At 43.3% G+C, this 19,334-nt stretch overlaps 1 protein-coding gene across 15 annotated transcripts in view; it reads left to right on the forward strand.

The window, feature by feature from the left end:
* The window catches only part of nrxn2b (neurexin 2b), a 493,664-nt gene that overhangs the window by 463,510 nt on the left and 10,820 nt on the right, over window positions 1–19,334 (forward strand). For 10 of the 15 annotated variants that reach the window (XM_037480221.2, XM_037480234.2, XM_037480224.2 and 7 more), the window contains 3 exons: window positions 5,485–5,574; window positions 14,501–14,829; window positions 18,216–18,294. In XM_037480221.2, coding sequence (XP_037336118.2) covers window positions 5,485–5,574; window positions 14,501–14,829; window positions 18,216–18,294 — 498 coding nt within the window. The remainder of the gene's footprint in view (window positions 1–5,484; window positions 5,575–14,500; window positions 14,830–18,215; window positions 18,295–19,334) is intronic. The other 5 variants (XM_037480230.2, XM_037480233.2, XM_037480232.2 and 2 more) reach the window with 1 other exon arrangement.

Raw genomic sequence — 19,334 nt, forward strand, 5'->3', positions numbered from 1 at the left:
AATTCAGGGTGCACTAATGACTGTGAACCCATTCTCTGGAAATGGATAAGGAAGCCAATAAAGATTTTTTAAACTAACATGTTTTGAAAAAGGTTTTAAATATCTACTTTGATTTCCCCGCAGTAATCTCTTCATTGTATGCCATTACTGGCACCGTAAACACAAGTAAAAACAAAGAAATCATTCTTCACTTGTTTCTCTTGTTTAAAGAAAATAAGACCTCTAGGGACTTAATAACAGACAAAGATGTTTGATAGAATGGGTCGTTCGTTTAGAAGCCAGCGCAGGCCTACAGTGAGAAGAGCAGTGGGTCTCCTTCCCATCTGCTCCAAAATATCCAGTTCATATGAAAGCAATCCATCTAAAGTTACCAAATGAAAAACAGAATGAGGCTAGCTCGACCAGGAGAGGTTTCTGTGAGCGGGAGGGAGAGCGGGATGGCTGGTGGCCAATCATCTCCAGTGTAATCTCTATTCTTGTGGATGGATTTCCGTTCTGGGTGTCCTGTACAAGGGCATCTGGCTGCCCGCAGAGCAACATGATATACAGCTGGCTCCTGGGTTGGTCTCCACACACACACACACACACACACACACACACACACACACATTCACGTGTAGTAACACAGACGCACACAAATCTACTGACACGGAAGGAGACAGAGAGCGAGATGCGACAGTGTGTGAATCATATGCCGGATTATCAGCGAACTAGAAGCCAGCCGTACCAGACAGAGACACGCGGCGCTCTACACTCCGAGCACGCCGCGCAGGTCGCTCTGCCGCCCTCCACCGCGCTTTGTGCCGGTCAGTCAGCACGCCCTTGCCCTGATTTAAGATGAACTACTCATTTACATTTCTAATTAGAATGAACCATTTTTTTGCCCATATGTCCACCAATTACACAGCATGTCTGAGTAAGACGTTTCCTGCAATAATAGATCATGAAAAATAGAAATAAAAACAATCAAATAACGGCAAATGGCCCACAGACTGGTACCGGTCCGCGGCCCGGTGGTTGGAGACACTCTCACATTTCACATTTTGTTGAGTGCCAAGTCCGACTGCATTGTTTTTCTCTCTGTCACATCCAGTGAAGGGAATAATCTTGGGAGCAGAGCGAGTATAATAATGGCGGGAAGGGGGAAAAGACAAGGGCCCAGCTGTTTAATCTACCCCCCCCCCCCCCCCCCCCCATTCTTATGCAGAGCAGGCTTCAGCCGCTGCAGGAGGGAGGCGAGAAGGGAAAAGTTTCACTAGTTCACTCGGAGTGACTTATTTCTCCAGGGAACAAGAGCAAACACAGGCAAACAAACAATCAGGACGCGGAGGAATTAAGATTCTCCAACAGCGGCGTGTGGATGACCTGCTCTCCATGGTCTCCATTAGTTCCCCCGCTTATTCTTCTCCCTGCGCCCCGTTTTTGTTTCAAGCGAATACACAAAACCATTGTTGGCTGATTCCTCTGCCATTGTGTGGCCGTTGATGAGGATGTTGTCACTCACTGGTGTTTACCAGGGAAAGAACACACATGCATTTGCATACAGTCCACACATACTTCACTCTTATTACTTCCCCCACAACACACACTGTGTGTGCCTGTGGTAAGGGATGGCCTGTTTTAAAATGTACCACATTTAAACCAGTAATAATGCCCACTCTGTCACCAGGCCAGTGGGAGGGGGGGGGATTAAACGGAGTGACGGTGAACAAAAGAAAGGGGATTTAAGGGAGAGAGAGAGAGAAGTAAGAAAGAGACAGGATGAGGGTAAGGTACAAGGTATTGACGACAAAGATGGACCGGAGGTTTCATGGGGAGGGGATTGGATGGGAGGAAGGGAGCAAAAGCTAAATAAGGAATCATGTAAAATGAGGGGAATTGGGAGACAGGAGGGAAGTAGTGAAAGTTCAAAATGAGGCTTGGCGGGTAAGAACAAATGCTTTTTTCGAAAAGAAATGAAGGAAAATATTACAATTGATTTGAATAGTAAAGGAGAACCGGCCCAGAGGAAAAAGCGATTTGAGGTATAAATGATCTGCTGCTTTTCCTCTCTGCGGTGTCCACCAGTGTGCCACAAGAGGGAGAAGAACGTCTATCCAGCTGATACACATCATCAACTGTTACATGGTTGGTGAAGAAGCCTCCCTAATTGGAAGTGGCTGCCTCGGTGTGACAATTCAGTTGGAATAGGGAGGAGGATCCGTGGACGAACGTGCTCGCACAGCATTGATTCATCTCACTAAGGACCGCAGCCTCCCACTATTTTCATTTGACTGATATTATTGGGATCGGCTGTTCTCGACAACGTCAGCCATCTCACCCACCCACCTCTGCCTCAGTGATTGCGGCAGAGTGCCCGTGTCATCTCTAGAGTGGGGTTGTGCGTGCGTGCGTGCGTGCGGGGTCCTGTAATTGCGGCACTGCCTTTTTCTCTCCGGGAGGCAGAGTGGTACCTGGATAATCTTCAGTGCAGTGTGAACACGTGCATGTAATTGGTTAAACACGCTGCTGTACAGTTTTCAGAACAGTTTGCTGCCACTGCGGATAGCAAAAAGTTCTCTGAAAGAGGTTTTTAAAAACGCTCGCCCGTAGGGCTGATTGAAGACTCACTGCCCACGTCATCTTATGTGTGCGTGAGTATGTTGGCAGAGGTAGTTGTGTTTTGCTCCAGCCATCCAGATGAGGTAATGAGCTTTCAACATGGAGTTGAAACAGTTGTCTGGTTGTTGCATGTTCAGTCGTCAGAATCAATGTAAAATTAGGAAAAATGAAAGTAATGAATAAGCTGCTTCTTATGAAGACGCCTACATGTTCTGTTGGTGCTTTGAACAGCTGCTCTTACATAAACACTGTTCGGCTGAGACTCACCCGTTAACCCGGTCACTGCACACTATTTGACGTGTGCAGGACAAACATCCTTGTATCTCTAGCACCCTTTTTAGAAGTCAATGAGGTCAAACCTCTGAGTCTGTTTCATGGTGTTTGAGATTCTGTACAGGACCGCAGACAACGTAGTTGAAAGCATCTAGAGACCCTCTGGTGTGATGTTCCATGCCAGGGTTAGGGTTTCCGCCCGATTCATGTACTTATCTGACCGCTAACTCTCCTCCCCACTCATTAACAGCACATGGCTCTGGAACGTCAATTTGTTACGGCTGCGCTTGCCTTTAGTGCTAGGTTGATTCCCCTACCTAAAGATACGTCCTTTACCGCACTCTGGGTGCCTACTTAAGAACGCCGTCATGGACGTACAAACCGTAAAAGGCTCCTCTGCAAGTAAAATAAACATAATTACTGGCATTATATATCATAGATGGATGAAAATATCAACAGACAATCTGTGGTTTCCCGTACAGGACTTGTACTTTAATTGCCAGTTCTCTGTCAAACAATGTCACTCAGTCGTCTGGTACTGTGGTACCGCCTACTGTTACATGTTCATCCAGTTCCCCATTCGTCATTCATCCTTCTGCATTCAATCCTCATTCTCTTTGTGACCATGGCCTTCTTTACCTTGCACAAATTGTTCATACACGGCACACACACCCATTATTGCGCAGGCATACCTGGGTTGAGAGACCCCTGGGGAGTGGAAGTAGGTACTGCAGAAGTGCGAGGTGGTCTATTTTAGATCCCTGCAGCAGCATCGAGCAGTGGGGTGATGGGGAAAAGTATACTGGTTAGGATGCAGGAGAGATTTCAGAGCTGCCTATTTGGTTCCAAACTTTGCTTTGGTCTTTAAAGAGTCTCTCTCCAGATAATTAAAAGCCAATGTCTTTCCAACATTCCATGTCAGACTCACATTCAGGCCCAAAATAACTCATTGTGCAGATTTTGTGAATTACTTTTTACAACATTGTGGTTCTCAGTGCCAGGAGTAAATAGAGGTTACTCGGAGGATGATTTTTTTCATACAGCTTTCATACGGACACTTTCGGCAGGTCCACATTTCAAGGGGCCCTTCCTGAAGCAAACCAAAGTGAGGAAGATACATTGTTTCAGTTCTACAACTGGTCCTGCTTAGTTGACAAAGTCATTACATTTTAAATGATCCAAGAACTGGTCAATAAAAGTCATGTTGTTTTTAAAAATAACAAATGAATTTCACATGTTAAAATGAATCGCAATTAAAAGTAACTATCAGTACCTAAAGTGGTCCATTTACCACTCATCCCTTTTCAGTTTGACACGTGTAGGAATTCCTCTGCACAGTTCTCCCCTGTATGTATTAATATTCTAGCCCATCATTCACATAATGGGTCTTATTAATGAATATTGAAAATACCGATTTTTCTTTATAAAGCATCTTCATCATTTAAATGGTTTCTTCAGATCAGATCTTCTGGACGCATGTCCCTCTTTCAAGTGAGCCATTTGACAACAAAACCATTAAAAACGCCTCAGAGTACATGAATGTTGTAAATTGGATCGCTTCCAGTAAAATCACAGTGAATACAGCGTATTTCTAATGTGCCCCTTCAAGGATGCCTGGGGATTCCCTGACCCCATTTTTGGGGAATCTCTGTGCCGGCCTAGCCTATAAACTGCGAAGATTGCCTCTCAACATAGACAATGAATCCTAATTAAGCTTCTGACTTTGCCACCACATTGGGCTTCATCAAACCCCCAGCCCGGCCTTCATCAGCAGCCATCCTGCCTGATTCCGGCTCCAGTTCTATTGACGGTGCTGGAGATGCACCCAGCATGACCCAGAGGTTGATTAAAGTGAAGTGAGGGATAATAAGTTTGTGCAGCGGTGATGAAACTTCTTTGACACGCTGATGTAGTGATGCTAATTGCCAAGTGCCACTGAGAAGTGCCCAATTAATGCATAAGGGGAGGGGAAGAGAAAGACCGACTCAATAAATAATGTTTGCTTCAGTTGAAGTGGAGCAGTCGGATCCAAGGGAAAGGATGCTCAACGGGAAAAATAGCATCCTGTTGTCGGAACGGTGGGTGATGCAAACAAACTCTTTCTGTGCTGTGGCAACCAAAATGTGTCTTCCTTGAAACAACCATGAAATGTGTGTACTTTCTGATTATATCATGTGAACACACAATGCTGTATTGCTGACATTGAAATGTGTTTTTTCTGCTTTATTCCTTCACACTGTAGTAATTCTGTTGATCGGTGATTGCTGGTTCTGTGTGTGATTCTATTTGAACATTTCATTTCTGAATTGCATTCACTTTGCAGATAGCTATCATAAGTCTCTACAAATGCATTCACACTATGTCTAAATAATTCATAAATCTGTTTTAAAACAAGCACTAAAACTCAAGGTAACTAGAATGCTGTTAACTTGTTTAACCAAACAAACAAGCCCCAAAACACATCCTCAAGTTCTTCCTGTCCTAACTAAAGCTGATTTAAAGTACATAACCTGCTAAACATTTTCCATGTTGCCCTTCTAACCTCTAACCTTTCAACTTCCAGATTTCTTTGTAACCTCTCTCAATTTGTCTTCTCCAAATTTCTTAAAGGGAACTTTGATAATGAGCGCCTGGCTATTGCTAGACAAAGAATCCCATACCGACTTGGTCGGGTAGTTGACGAGTGGCTACTCGACAAAGGTAATAAAACCCCTTTAACTCCACTAATGATCTAACCGCCTAACCTTCCGTTAACCACCACTCTGGAGGAGGTGCAGTGCCAAGCAACGAGGTGATTATCATTTGGCTCTTCAACAGAACAGGTCCCCTTTAATCCAATGCACATGTCTGCTAATGATTGGCCTATAACATACAAATTATTCTTTATCTCCATTGGAAAAAAGTATAAATGTGACTGCGCAGCTTTCCCCAGTTGAGGCAGTTTACTATTCAATAGTTGTCACGAAAAAAGAACATTACATTATCTTGAATATTAATGACATTCTGTGGCATTGGTATGAAAAAACTAGGGGACCAAATCCAAAGCACCTTAAACTGGGGCTGCATCTCTTCAGAGAATTAACCCCCAAATAACCCGACATAACCCCTTAGTAACCTAACTACATGTAAAGAGCCCATTGGTTCCGTTTGCTTCTTTCCTGTGTCTTTTGTTGGCTGAATGTGAATATGCATTGACTATATTTAGTCATTCATGAAATCAAAAAGGGTCGCCGGTTTTTCAAGAAGAAAAAAGGAAAGAATCCCCCATGAAAGTCATTAAAAGTTAAAGGGACTGTTGTTTGTTCAGTAATCTGTCTGCCTTCCTTTGCAGCACGCGGGGCGCACATTTCCCATCCCGGCGTACCACATAACAACATAGTGTGGCACCGACAAAGTGATGATTCTTTAACCCTTTGAGTGCTGAATGTCCCAAACTCTTTGTCTTGTCCCGTGTGTTTGTGCTGCTGAAGGTGGTTGATTCCAAAAATATAAGAGAAAAAGAGCAGATTAAAATAAATCTAAATAAGTCTAAAAGTAGTTTCTGCATTGCCATAAAAGCACTTTACAATTATTTATCATGCACGTCATGTGCTTTTTGTGAAGTCTGTTTTTTAAACAACTACATTTTTATAGAAACTTTGTACTGTAAGTGGACGTTTTTGGTGAAGATTTTTAAAATGTGCAAAAGCTCTTTGCATTATGTTTTGTATAAGAGACCACTATCGTGAATGTAAAGCTTCAATTATTAGGTAATTAGCATTACATTTTGTAAAGGATTTGGAAGGATAACACACACTTGGAGAAATTCCGATGATACAATGCGTCTCAGATAATAACAAGATAAATGCTTAAAGTGTTTGCATATTTATTTCATGAAAACCAAACAATGATCTAGAAGCTGATTCCCCTGCTCTCCTCCAGTACCTCGGGGGGAGTCCTAACTTCCCTAGCAGAAGTTAGGACACAAACAAGAATCAAAAAGTCTCAGGAGATTAAAGTTCGATGATACATCAGATCAATAAAAAATGGCTTATCCACTTTTAAAATGATGAGCTCCTGCCATGACAGAATGCATTATGCTCCTTCTTCTATAGTTTTAAATGAGTCTGCATCTTATCGTTTAGATGAGAGCATCGAGCAAGAGGAAATAAAAAAATAATCCCAATCAAAGATCAAGTGGGGTCTTTGATCAGGGAGCGCTCAGAAAAAATCACGCTTATTTGTTAATATGATTGGATTTGTTGAAGAAATGTCACACACACACACGTCATGGACCAAAAAGGCAAAGCCCTTTGTTATTTTTGAGATACTTTTTGGAGTGAAGACGTGTTTCAAACTAAGGAGGGGAATGAGAAAGGGGACATTTCAGAGCTCAAAGGGTTGAAGCTGTTTCTTTGATGAGGAAGCGCCTCGAACATGACGCCAAGACAATTCTAAGCAGAATCGAAACCACCGAACAGCAAATCAAACTCCACCCACACTAACTGCTGAGGGCCTCTCACGACTCCCTGCGCTGCAAATTGGAAACCATTGGGGAAACTTTACAGCTCTGCCCTATTGGTGAAAAATTCAGAGAGCTCTCAGTTATAACCTTGCAATAAATTATGTTAAACAATTGAACCCAGTTGAAACTGGCTGTCACTATTTGGAAGAACTTGGACAATGAAATAAAAAAAAGCTAACTAAGTTCTAACTGCTACTAAAAGGAAAAACAAACCTCCTGCTTGCTCCCCTAGTCTCCATGTCCACTTGATGCAAAACTCAGAGGGTTAAACAAAGCAAGTAACAAGCCCAAATTCGAAAAATGACGCCGGCTCATTTCAACAAAATACGAATGAAGTCCCTTTAACATTTATTGTTTTCACTAAAGAACGGGTTGATAATGTACTGTGAATGTACTGTGTCATTTGCTATGAAGGGTGAATGGTTGATGAATGTGTGAATAATAATTACAGACTGCCGTGTGGTAAACAGCCTGCACCATTCACCCAGGAATAGTCCAGGCCGTGTTACCAACATGAGGTTTTTGTCTCCATGTGGTGGTTTTATTAGATGAACGCATCAATGGGTCCAATTGACCAGAGTGCAGAAAACGATCAGCCCCACCGGTCTCCTCTCCAAATGCCTTTAATAGTTCATCAATTCTGTGAATTTCAACGAGCATATAGAGCCTCAAAACAAAATAAGAGCTCTACTCATTCACAATGACGGGTGTTGCAGTCACACTTGGATGTAATGGAAGTCAATGGAGTCAGCCGTGTCCAAGAAGAGAGCTGTGCTGTGTGGAGGTTGCGCTTAAAACGACTATAATACCCCAAACCCAAGAATCTTTTAGCTGTTCCCTTCAGGGTAGCTCTTTCCGCAAATAAACCTCTTCTGAGAATTGGAGCTTTGTGGCTTCTTCTGGTGAGTAGTGTCTTCCTCTGGAGCTCCCAAAAGTATGACCATCAAGGTGTGAGTTGAGCTACTAGAGTACAGGGAGGAATACTAGAACACGGGCTCTCTGTGGCCTAAAAGCTATATAAGCTTTAACGTTCAGGGTTCAGCCTGCTGTCAACTCCCTAATTTCACTGATCAAAGGCAATCAAGTTTGATGTGCCAGAGCCCAAATCAACATCTCCAGGCCTGGCGTTGGTGCAGATCAACTATTCATGATGATCCCAGCTTCATGTCATAGATTCTCTCCCATCAGGCTGCAGTCAACAGAGCCTTAATCCGCCTGTCTTTCAGCCCATGGAGAGCTTTTTATCCTACTGAGTTACTATTTTGTTCCTAGTTGATCTCCCTGCATTGTCATGGCCACATTTCAATTTGAACATGCCTGCTTATGAGCGGAAAAGTGGCTTTCAAGAAAAGCATGACTGAAAGGAGGCATGGTCCCCCACCATGAAATGGCCTAAAAAAAAGCAGTCACAGTAGGAGTTAATACATAAATAGAACATTCTCCTGAGCAAATAACCTTGCTATCTCAGTGTGTCTCGAACAGCATAACTTCATTAAGATTTCTGTACAGATATATTATCAGAGTTTGAGCCACATCTGATTTAATCCGGTCGACTGTCTCCAGACGCCCCGTGGAGTCACTGCCACAATCAGACGCCCCGAGCTACCTCCAAGGACCTCCGGGCTCCGTGTTGCCTCACAAGGTGTAGCTCCGTGCCACACTTTGCCGCTCATCACCTTTGTCAAACGCAATTAATTCATAGTGTTGAACAGCCCAACTCCTGAGGATGAAAACCAAAACGCTCTTAATTACCAAAGAGAGCTTTGTGCCGAGGAGATAACGTGGGAACACTTCATTATCGACTTTGTCAGCGTCCAACCCCTATTGCGCTCCAGTCTCGCTCTCTCCCGCTTCTTTTCTTTCCCTGGAGAAGAAAATGAAAAGTTGTTGTTTGTTGATGGGAATACTAGAAATTCAGCAGGGCCATGACGGATCAATCCCGTAAAGGCTGAATTCTGGGCCATCCCTCCCACCTTGCAACTCACAGAACAGAAAACATTGTGGATTGAAAGCTCCTTACAGCCATATGGCATCGCTCCTCTCTGTGAGATAAGAGGAGTAGAGGGAGGATGAGAGGGGCATGATGATGATGGCAAAGGTAGAGAGATGCTGCAGTCCTTTTCATATCACCTGGAAGGGTATGCTTAGATTATCCTCCATACCGACCCCCCCCCACCCCCCCCCTTCAATGTCCTTCATCCTCCTTCAGCAACTAGAGGAGGGGTCAAATGCCTCCACCCTCTCCCTTAAACCCCACCTACATTCACAGGATCTGAAGAGCAATGTGTGCATTAGCGTGTCACAGCCCACTTTCTTAGCCTGGCTTGGTTCAGCCACCTCATTCTGTGTTTAGAAATAATGTCGAGGAGGATGGTGCATCAATGCAAAGCTGTTACCACCAAATTCCTATACCTCTGTTCTCCAATTCGCTCCCAAAGTATTTATAACGAACATTAGACAAGGGTGATGCAATCTGTCGCAACCTGATCGAAACGCTTTTCTCTCAGTGGGCCTGTCCAACCTCCTCGCTCTGTAGTGTCCCTCTCTCTCTCTCTCTCAGGCATTAAAAAAACTCAGGAGCTGCAAAAGAATGTAGATTACATGTTATGAATCACTTCCGTTGATAGTGATGATTTAAAGTTAATCACAGGGCTTCTCACTCGGGCCATAACGCCTCCTAGCTTATTAACCATAAAAGAAACCTGGGGGAACCCGCAGAAGGCGACCGACGTGATCACGGAGAGTAACGCCTTAAAAAGATGTGCCCAACTTCTTTGGCTTGATGCCCTATTTAGACAGCAGTAAGTGGACCGCTCCGAGCCAGAACACTGGGTTTTACCCGGCTGTAGGACAGAAGCAAAGATTTATCAAGCTACAGTAACCTTGAAACACCATTTCTAGCCAAGGGGGAGTCAAAAGACATACACAATATATGTGTTACTGCTCCTCTATTTCTTTATGTTGCTTTGCTCTCAGTCCCCAGCCCCTTTCTATGCATATCCCTTCATAGCTATTTTTACTACGCTTTGTTGTGACAATTTTGAGGAGCACTGTGTTCTACTTTGTGGACTCCATATATTCCCCTATGGAATTTAGAAGAGGACACAATGTGGATTTAAGTGAAGGAAGGACTTTGAGTTAAGATGGAGACCACTTTAGCTGTCCTGAGTCATAAGCGTCACAGAATAGCTACAGTATATGTGCTCCATCTACAGCTGCATCCGTCCCATAGTGAAATCCAGGAAGGAGTGAAAACCTTTGTGTTCACTGATGAGTCGTCTCTGGTATCAATGAAACCGTTTGCTAATAATTTTAACCAGATAGCCAAGACTTACTAGCAGCTGTTTGTAGAGATCGGTGCTCGAACTAATTATCAAGCTGGATGCGTGTATTCTGTTTAGTCTGAGTGCGTTGTACTAACAGTCCATCGCTTGACAGGTTAACCTGTGTTTTAATCTATGCTAGTAGCGCAGCATTGAGTATCTGTTCACCATTTAGGTCCAGACCAAAATACTTCAACAAATATTGAATTTAAAGGAGTAGAATTATGAGGACATTGATCATTCTGACTAGATATACCACAATAATCAGGTCAATATATTCATTTGCCCAATACTTTTTTTTTAATCAAATACATGCAAAATAATATTGACCATCAGCCTCTGCGATACTTAGTTCAGTCTTTTAAATTTCGCATTAATTAAGATTGTGAACATGATAAAAATTGCTGCTAGTAACTACTTAGTTTGTTAGGATAGTAGCCTCTCAGGGGCTGTTAAGTCTGACAACGCCAAAAGAGTCCAAAAGAGCCTTGCTTTTGTTAAATTGTATTATTTGTCCTCATCTCTCATACACTAGGACCTAAATATCTTACGCCACATCCCGAGCCTCTGGCCATGTTTTGCCTGGGAAGATTTGAGGCAGCAGTCACCCAATCCCTAAAGTTGGTACAATGGACTCTCGTTAATATGCAAACCCTGTGTGCTGTGCTGTCTACTACACACACACACTCACACACGCACTGGAGCTGTCCAAACACACATAGAAACACACAGAGTGAAAGGCATACGTAACTAAAAGTCGGGCAAATACACACTGCTTGAAAAGGCCAACTATCACAAACGAAAAGGTCATTTCACTGACATATTTCATAAGTTATTATATACTCGCGCACACCCTCTCCTCTACTGCGGCGCCACATCCAGCTCCGTCATATTAAGCCCTGTGATTGCTTGTCATGCAGTGGCTTCTTTTTTTCTCCCAAACCCCCGCCCGTCACCCCACCCTGCTCCTCCCGACCCAAATTGGCTCTAAAACCACATGTCACTTTTGATTTGACCCGGCAGACCTTGAAACAATAACTTCATCAGGCCCCGTTAGAGTCTCGTCCCGAACAGACAGCCTTAAAAAACAAACGCTGATTTCCCTTCATCTAGCCTGGAGGGCACCTTTCTTTTTCGCTCTGTCTCAAATGGGTTGAACGCACAAATGGCTGTCTCTTGCGCTCCAGGCTTGTCTCCCTACACTTTGTCGCATCCTCACATGCTGAAATAACACAGAATTATATAGGTCACTCAACTGAATCTTAGACACTTGCGTGTGCAGCAACTTTGAGTTGTATAACTTATCCTCACTACTCTGCATCATAATCATAAGCCGCTCCTCAGTATAGCTTAATTATGCCTGTGTCGTTGGCTCTGAGTGTAACTGTGACACAAATAACTTCCCGGGAGTAAACTGTCCCATCGGAACAGATCATCTTCTGACTAGGACGTGCTGATTACACACAGGGAAGAAACATGAGGTGTTTGGTAAGCCAAGAAGACTAAAAGCATTCGGGAATATGAATGACAAAGGGTTCCCAGACCCTTTACTAGAGAGTGGGGGCCGTGTGGGGCTGCTTGAAACAAGACACCCTCAGGGCTTTGGGTGTGTATGAATGTGTCCTTCAGTCAAGGACGATGGAAGATTGTTACAAGGCGAACCGTTTGGTGGACTGAGACTGTAAATGTGTATTTCAAAGTGTGATGTTTCAAGGTTGTATGTACACAAGTATGGTTATTCTCCTGTATTCTCCTTGCTGATGTCCACAATTTGACATCTGTCTCACCCAATCACTTCCATTGCTTTTATTTTCATTACCACTCCCACACCAAACATGCTTAGTGATGAGAAAATAGAGTGAGACTTGGCCATTATGTCAGCGGTGCATATGCCACACATTAAGTTTCATCATTAGGAAGTTAGAGGACGGGAGCGGGCCCCTGACAGGCCTAATGATCTGATAATGGGATGATATGTGCAATGGCCCATCCCTGTGGAATAGATGCATCACTTCAGCACTTTTGTGCAAAACCTACAGATGCACGTATTGTAAATGTGGTTTGATACCCACACACAAACATGCAGTAATGGACATTATTTGTCTGACAGTCTCACCCACCTGGATATTGCACATCCGTCAAAACAAGGGCTCCCATATAGACTGATAATGCATCATATTACACTGATGAAGTACCCTTTCAGCTCTCTTAATAAAAGAGAAATGGGACTCAGGCCTGTCCCATGTGTTTCCATTGTTGATGAGTCCTTGGTGGCTTGCAATCCCACAGAGGGAACAACAGCAACATTCAAGAGATACCCAGAGGATTCATTTGTCGTCATTAAACCCAATTACCAAAAAAAAGAAGCCACTTTTCGGAAAAGCCATGTAGCTAAGGCGCAAATGTGCGGACGTGCCCACTCTTTCAGTAGTCTTTTGGCCATGAAGGCATTAATAGAAATAAACGTTCGCCTTGTACGTGTCTCTAAATCAGACAAAAGATGCGTTTAACGGCGATAGTTCAGCATGGCTTTTAGCTGCTTGTGGTTCTTTTGCCATTTACAAACTGAATTCCCTATCAAATCTAGCTTAAGGCCAAAAAAGAACGACTTCATCAATTATATTTTTGATTTTTTTTAGTTGAGTAAAATGGTCTCCTGGATGAAGGTCTCACTCTCCTCCCTACATCGACTCAAATGTCAAATGTAGAAGTAATCTGGGAGACTAGGCCGCTAGAGGGATCTCTCATTTGCATGCAATCCCCATATTTTTCCCTCAAATGCACACATTAGTGTAGTATCCCTTTCACAAAATGTCATACTCCATCTTTCCAGACACCAATTGATTTATTCATAAAAGCCCTTAGGCTTCACCTCTAAGTAATTACCTCATTGTCGGCTTTTAACCCACATCCTTCCAACAGTATCCCGCAATCCCCAAACCACCACCCACAATCTTCCCTCATATCCACATGTCAAAGTTTGAATTAGTCCAAGTGGCATGGTGAGATGTCCTCATCGAGCAATGGTATTGGCAAAAATAAATGAATAAAACCATCAGCTGGAGAAAATGCAGGCAGAAAAACTACACCTTTTGGACCTACCCCATGCACTCCACCCTGTCACCACAAGTCCTGGTAACACATTAGGATTGGACCCTGGTTAAATGATTGGCGCTATCCTCCCTTCAACCATCTATCCATTCAGATAAATGGTAATGGCCACGGAGAGGGAGAGCCCCTTCTGAATTAAACATTTCCTTGCAATAAGGATTGTATTTCCGTCCCTCTGGATGGTGGAGCAGAGTAACTGTTTTCTTTCTCCTGGCAGAGGTACTTTATCATTGTGCAGCTCAGGTCCACTGGAGGTCAATGACACAGACCCAGCATTGTTCTAATATATTCAATCTCAGGGCAAATTCGATGCATTTTGCTATGAACCTTGCGTATCAGGGTCAAGTTGCAACTGACCCTGCAATTTATTTGACTGCCAGCTTCAAGCCGCTTTTTCTTAGAAAGTGGCACGTGCCTACCCTCATAATGGCTGCACTGCCAGCAAACCAAGGTCCAATCTCCCTAAAGTGTTTTCCAAGAAATCCCATGTGATGGAAACAGTCCCTCTATCTATGTCCCTACGTCTCTTTGTCTGTGTGGTACCCTTGTTCAGAGCTGGCGCAGTGACAATGACTGATTAGTATTCTTTGCCCTTTCTCTCTCTTGCTATCCCCTCTTCCCATGGTTTCACTTCTCTTGCCCCCACTTGCTCTCTCTTCTTTGTCCTTCCTTTTCTGTCACATATCAGGTCGTCAGTTGACCATCTTCAACAGCCAGGCGTTCATCAAAATCGGTGGCGGTGGAGAGAAGGGTCGCCACTTCCAGGGCCAGATCTCAGGCCTGTACTACAACGGCCTGCAGGTGCTCAAACTGGCGGCAGAGGGCGACCCCAACGTCCAAACCCAGGGCAACCTGCGGCTGGTGGGTGACGTGCCCTCGGTGCTCACTACAGACACCACCTCCACCACCCCGCTGGCTGATATGTCCACCACCATCATGGAGACAACCACCACAATGGCCACAACCACCACCCGCAAAACTCGCTCGCCCACCACCATGAGAGACAGTGTCACACAGGTAAGCGACCATTATTGGCTTTTTCTTAAGTCCCTCCAAACTTTGGGTCCTCTCTAGAAATGCCGCACATTTTCCAAAGAAATGGTACGTCCACCGGCGGGTCAAGCATTCACGTCGTCAGCGCAGTGTTTTTGAGACGCCCCGTTTCAGCCACATTGAGACATACAAACAGCCCCCAGCCCCAGAGTTACATAACAGTTTGGTGTGGCAAGCCCTATTAGAATAATCAGCACTGCAATTTGGACAATTTGGACTCTAAGAAGACATGGCTGACTAAACGTGTTTGGATGCTGGAAATTACAGCAGATCCAGGCAGATCAACAGAGGCTGGAGGATGGGGAGGAACGTTTTGAGGAATAGATCCTGCAGCAGCAGCACCACAGCATCTCTGGATGCCATAGACCTACATTTCTGACTCTCCTTCGCACTTCTACAAGTGATTCTTTATGAATCCGATGATTATCCACCACATCGACGCCATGTGTACAAAACCACCTTGACAAAACAATGGAGGGTTTTTTTCTCAAACATTCACCCGAGCACAGCCTTTCAGTCGTGGCTGAGGCTGCCATGTAATTACAAGCATGTGATGTATTTTCAACTCAAAGGTCGATCAAAGCTCCTTTACAGACGACGCTGTCTCCTGCTACGCCCAGTTGGCACGACTTATTTAGATGAATGGTCTGTGGTTTAGAGTTTCTGCATCTTGTCTCTACACATGAGATCAATGTAACCTCACTCAGTCACATGTAGCCTTCCCTTCAGGTCGATATCGTATCTCTGGCCTCCAGGCATCTTGGCGGAAATATTCTTTCATGTTTAGCATATAATGAGCTTTTGTTGCAGCGGTCTGTGATGTGGATTTGGCTGCCGTAGTAGGCCTTGTTTTTAATGAATTGTCTGCAAACATTTTTGGCATAGCGATGTGTTGAACGTTGTCTGTTGTTACAAGCATTAATGTGTTCTACAATTGCCTAGTGATGTTTATGTTGGATCATAAAAAAAGATCAGAGTCCCACCTTTAAAGTGCTTGTTATTGCTAAGAATCATTTTTTTCTGCTTGTAACATCTCTTACTTTATTATTGTTATCATGAACCTAATGGAACATGGTGTAACTTTCACAATAGCCCAAAATGGCATTAAAGGTATGTGCTTGGGAATGAGTAGACGTTGCCGGTGAGTCACCCATTCACATTCTTTAATGATCAAATATGTTTTGCTGTGTGCACAATATCATAGAAGCATCTTCGGGGCGCACAGATGGCTAAAACAATTGTGATCGTTCATATCATTCAGTGTGAGTGAATCATTTATTCAGATTTGCGAGGTGTTGTTGAAGGCCTGGCAATTTCACCTGTTCTTGACAAAGAGAAAAAAGAAAATGAACATTTTTTTAAAAGCTGTAAAGTTGCAGTCAACTAAAATTAAGCGGGAAAAAATGAAAAGCTGACAGTTACATTTATTTCCAACAGCTGTTAGGCAGAAGATAGTGTGTGAATTATCGATATTTGCTCTTCGCAACACTCCTCGCATGCTGTGTCTGTATTGGGGAAGAGCCTGTGGTGCAAAGTGAGTGTTGTCATTTGTCTTTATATTCATGAGAACGACAGCAGTTAAAGAAAAATTAGAATATAGCATGAGTGGTGGTGATTATGTGCTGAACATTATAAAAAGTAAGTTAAAAAAATGTCCTACTAAAACCTTTATTTGTGGATGAAAACATTGATTTCACAGAAAGGAGAAAAAACAAGATTTTTCTCCCTTGTCTGTGTTTTACTAAAAATTCATACAGCTCTAACCAACCAAAACAGAAATAAATGCACTGTTTTTCATTGTGTACAGTAGATTCATACATTGTTGAGCTACACAAATGTTCTATCAAAATGACGAGGACTTCATTGACGGTTTGTTAAGTTAAGGTGCAATTTGACAAAAAGTATCCAATCATCAAACTTATTATTCCACCTTATTTGAAAGGTAATCTTTCAACTTTCTGACAGTAGACTTAGCATTATTATACATATTCCAAGTGAGAAATACATTTTAGGTTAAAGTTGCAGTTAAGCTTCATTTCAACATTCACTAATCTGCTTCGGAGTCAATTTAGAATTCAACCTCGAGACCCGGCACCAGCTATAATAGTCACAGTCATATAGTCCCATGAGGACCACACAAACACAGACACACACACACACATGTATATAGATATATAAAAATATATAAGCGTTCCTTTGGAGCTTTAGTTAATAATCCATCCTATACAGCCTCTGGTGTAATTTTGTGCAAGAGCAAACATTGTAATAGCATTATAAATACCAACAGGAACTATGGGGCTCTAATGAATATCCATAGCACTCACCAAGACACGGCACAGACAGGCCAGGGTGGCAGAAAGCAAGCGAGTAGAAATCCAAACTGAGCTACCCGTCGTGCTGGAGCTTTCATCATAGTCGAATAATGTGCTTTGATATTTAGAATAAAAGATCTATGTCTTGATGTGTGTGTATGTGGGACCTTCCTTTTCCCTCCTCTTCCCCTCTTGGTACTGTGGGTTCCCCTGAAAACCAAGACCGACCCAAATGTGCTGTCGCGGCGCTATAAAACTAAGATCACAAGCCCCGCTCTAGCTGCTACTGTCTAAAGTCTGGAGCTCCCCCGGATGTTTTTGATCTCTCTCCAGTTCGACTGGATGTATGCGTGGCGGATTTGAACTTGTTCCCTTGTGGATTCAACTTGGAAACTGATGAGAATAGTTGTGACCAGTTCAAACTGGAGTTTGGAGCTACTTCCTTTTGCTCTCTGGGCGCCGCGTTGGTGTACCTGGTGAATATTTATCATATTCAATAAATCAGACTGCGTGCTGAGGTTGTTGGTGTGTCTGCGTGTGATGACGCACTGTAATAAATGAATCATTACTCCCACATTGTGAGACAGAAAACACATTATGGATTCAATCAATCATAGACAACATACAACATCACTGGTTGCAGAATTGATATCTATAAATAACATTTTGGGATACTATAGAAATTCTCAAAAACTGATTTTGTGTTGATACTTTTCATTTAAAGATTGTTAGCAAATATCCTTGAAAGTAAGATGTTGGATGTTCGAGAGACTGTGAATAACTGTTCTGATATGCACAACAACTTATTTTTTGTCAAACTATTTTGTATAGCAGTATACTTTGTTAAATATAATTAGAATGGATCATTTGTAACATATCACTAAATATTGAATTTGAACCACTACATGATGATTCGGTCACATCATCAGATTCATGCACAGTATTGTGTATAAGTAGGTATCAGAGAGGCCTCTCAGATGTGCTATGTTGAATGTGTCCTGACTCTTTCTTCTCTGCCTTGTGTCTCTGCTCCTCCAGAATGCCGATGACCTCTTGGTGGCATCAGCTGAGTGTCCAAGCGATGACGAAGATTTGGAGGAATGTGAGCCTGGAAATGGTGAGTCAACTCAGGGAGTTCTGTCTTCATAATACTCGGTGTCCAAAAAAAAAAACTATGCAGTCTAGAAGCAGAGGTAGACTCACCTTAACTACAGCCATGACCCCGTGTGACAGCCAAGCCCTCTGTAAGCAGCTCTGATTGGCCAGATGTGAAACCCGCCATCCCGCTCTTCTTATTTGCCTTCAAAGCAGCAGGCAGCCAGCAGCACTACGGCCCATTAATTGCTCAGCCAAGTGGTGTTCTCTGGCATTTACCCCGCCGCTGCACCAATCTCCTGCCCCACTCGCTAACGAGGCAGGACAGGTCCAGCGTGGGGACGCAGCTTGTTCTGCGCAGCACACAGCTGCAGCATGGCAGACCCGATGGCCGAGGCACTGTTGGTGTGAACAGCGGGTCAAGCAATGTTCTGACACCTTGACAGGAGGCGCGGGTTAAAGGCCACGTGTCTTACCCCCTGTCTTTGTGGGTTTGTTGCTCAAGTAAGCTGCCAAGAACCACTACAGTTGAAGCCGTGTGATTCAAATGACTCCCAGGAATGTAGGGAAGCAAATAGAAATATGCAGATCCACTTTAATTTCATCCTGGAAGATTGTGTCTGACAAGATTTCTGTTGAATGGCGTTAGGGATAGAAATGACTGTTGTGGGTTGGATGGAGGCAACAATCAATGAACACATACATGCTATTACAGTGCCAACTGCTTTGGATTGTCTTCTGGAAACCTGTTAATAACGCCCTGGGAAACAGGCAATCTTTTTAAATTAAGTTCATAAAGGCACACCAGATTTGCATATTCTAGATCGCAGGGCAGATACAAATGAGTCACACACAAAAAAACTTTAGAGACGTATGGTACCGATTTCAACGAAAACAGTTTATTATTAGAATCAAGTTAAAAGTAAGAGACAATTAAAAAGTCATGAAAAATAACTGAACAATTAGCACTTGGCTCATGCATAGTGCAGAGAAGCATGCAGGCTTCATATGCATAAATGATCACTTTAACCAACACACCCAGACCACTGTGGCAAATGCGAG

Source organism: Pungitius pungitius, chromosome 1, assembly GCF_949316345.1.
Source record: "Pungitius pungitius chromosome 1, fPunPun2.1, whole genome shotgun sequence".
NCBI lineage: Eukaryota > Metazoa > Chordata > Actinopteri > Perciformes > Gasterosteidae > Pungitius > Pungitius pungitius.